The sequence below is a fragment of the Echinops telfairi genome, unplaced genomic scaffold (genome assembly GCF_000313985.2).
Source record: "Echinops telfairi isolate 266 unplaced genomic scaffold, ASM31398v2 ScPeMD7_7474;HRSCAF=8512, whole genome shotgun sequence".
Lineage (NCBI taxonomy): Eukaryota > Metazoa > Chordata > Mammalia > Afrosoricida > Tenrecidae > Echinops > Echinops telfairi.
This window is the reverse complement of record NW_022111378.1, coordinates 523,376-525,095: the sequence shown is the minus strand read 5'-3', so window position 1 is coordinate 525,095 and position 1,720 is coordinate 523,376. Positions and strand designations below refer to the sequence as shown.

General features: G+C 48.2%; 1 protein-coding gene across 1 annotated transcript in view; it reads right to left on the bottom strand.

The window, feature by feature from the left end:
- Positions 1 to 1,720, bottom strand: part of ITPR1 (inositol 1,4,5-trisphosphate receptor type 1) — a 413,260-nt gene that overhangs the window by 23,181 nt on the left and 388,359 nt on the right. Inside the window, exon 60 of the mRNA XM_045285628.1 lies at positions 1,296 to 1,456. Within this exon, the coding sequence (XP_045141563.1) occupies positions 1,296 to 1,456 (161 nt within the window). The remainder of the gene's footprint in view (positions 1 to 1,295; positions 1,457 to 1,720) is intronic.

Below are 1,720 nucleotides of genomic sequence, written 5' to 3'. Positions count from 1 at the left end.
GTGTGCGTCTATGTGTGTGGGCGCCAGCAGACATGGGAAGTCGGGCTGTGGAGCTGGAACTGGATTAACTACTTCCAATGGTTGGGGGTCACCACAACATGAGGGACCGTATTAAAGGGCCGCTGCATTAGGAAAGTTGAGAACTACTGTTCTAAAAGAAAACAAGATGTGAAGCTATTGTATGTTGGCACATCTCTAAGTCTACAGACTTTGGAAAGAGGTATTTCCATCTTTCTAACCTTTCCTCGTTCTGTGCTGTCAGGAGTGGTGGAGGAATAATGATAAAAACTGAATAACGGATACAAGGGGATATAGGGAATACAGGAGTGGGGGATAGGGGGTGACAAGGAGGGAAAGGGGATTTGGGGAGTAAATAATGAAGATGGGAGCAGGGAGGGAGCACTAGAACAGATTGTGATTGCATAACTCATTTTAAAGGTGATGTAACCATGGGGAGGGGAGGGGGGGTGCTCTAAAATAAAAACTGACACGATAATTATTGTACAATTCTCCTTGATGTGACTGGACAACCGGGCTACTGAATTGTAAATGTGAAATACATGCCAATACAATGTTTGGTGTGTGTGTGTGGGGGGGGGCATTCTCTGTTTTCTCATTTATATCGAGGAGCTAAACTCACGCTCCTCTTAGATTTTGTCTGAGTTTTGGGGAAACAATGAAGTCTGAAGGGGCAAGATCAGGGCTGTCGGGTGGGTGGGGTAAGGTATTCCAATGACATTCTTGGGGAATGCCCTTGCTACTCTGGAAGAATGAGCAGATGAATTGCCATGCTGGGGCAAATTCCTTAGTGCAGCTTGCCTGACGGTTTCCCATCAGTGCAGTTCACATACAACTTCCTAATAAGTCTCCTAATTTTTGCCCAGTGTCCTTTGAGACAGTCTATCTGAGCTGAGCTGTATGCCTTCAACTTAACTGGCCCAGGAGACTCCTTCAGAAGCCACTTTTGGGTTGGACCTTTTCCCCCCACAAGAAGAGAACTTGTTTGCAGCCATCCACTGATCACAGAGGCATGTTTAAACATGTTTAGTTTGTGTATGTAGGACTTTGAACCAGAACACTAGCAGTAATACTCTTTTGCCGCATATAGTGAGTCCAAGATCAAAACAAAATAAAAACAAAACTCCTTGTCATCCAGGCTATTCCGACTCACAGGGACCCTGTAGGGCAGGGGAGAACTGCCCCTGTGGGGTTCTGAGACTGTCAGTCTAGGTAACTTCCCCACAGGCCATGTAGCCCCTCCCAGGCTGGCCCGCCTCCAGGCGCTCCCCACTCACCCTGATCATCTCGGCAACGTAACTCTCCGGTCCCGTGTATTCTGTGGAGTCCTTCACTTTTACCAGCACAATGAAGCACAGGTAATGCCACATGTTGTGCTCTTCCTTGATGTGTTCTTCAAAGGTGACTGTCTTGTTGTCAAACTTGTCTCTCTCCAAACCTAGAAAGAGACCAACAGGCCCCAGGCCCGAGTCACCGTGGGTTTTCATTGAGAAAGAAAACCCAGAAGGGTGATACTTCAGTCCTGTCTAAAGAGCTGGGTTCTCACCAGGCCTCGAGGATGATATTCCCGATTAGAGCAGCCAGTCCACAGAGAAGACCAGATGGCCGGCCGCACTATGACGCATGACGTCCCTCACTGACTCATAGCCCTACAGGGGACAACACTGGAGACACAGTGTGGGAACTGCGCCCGATCTGATCC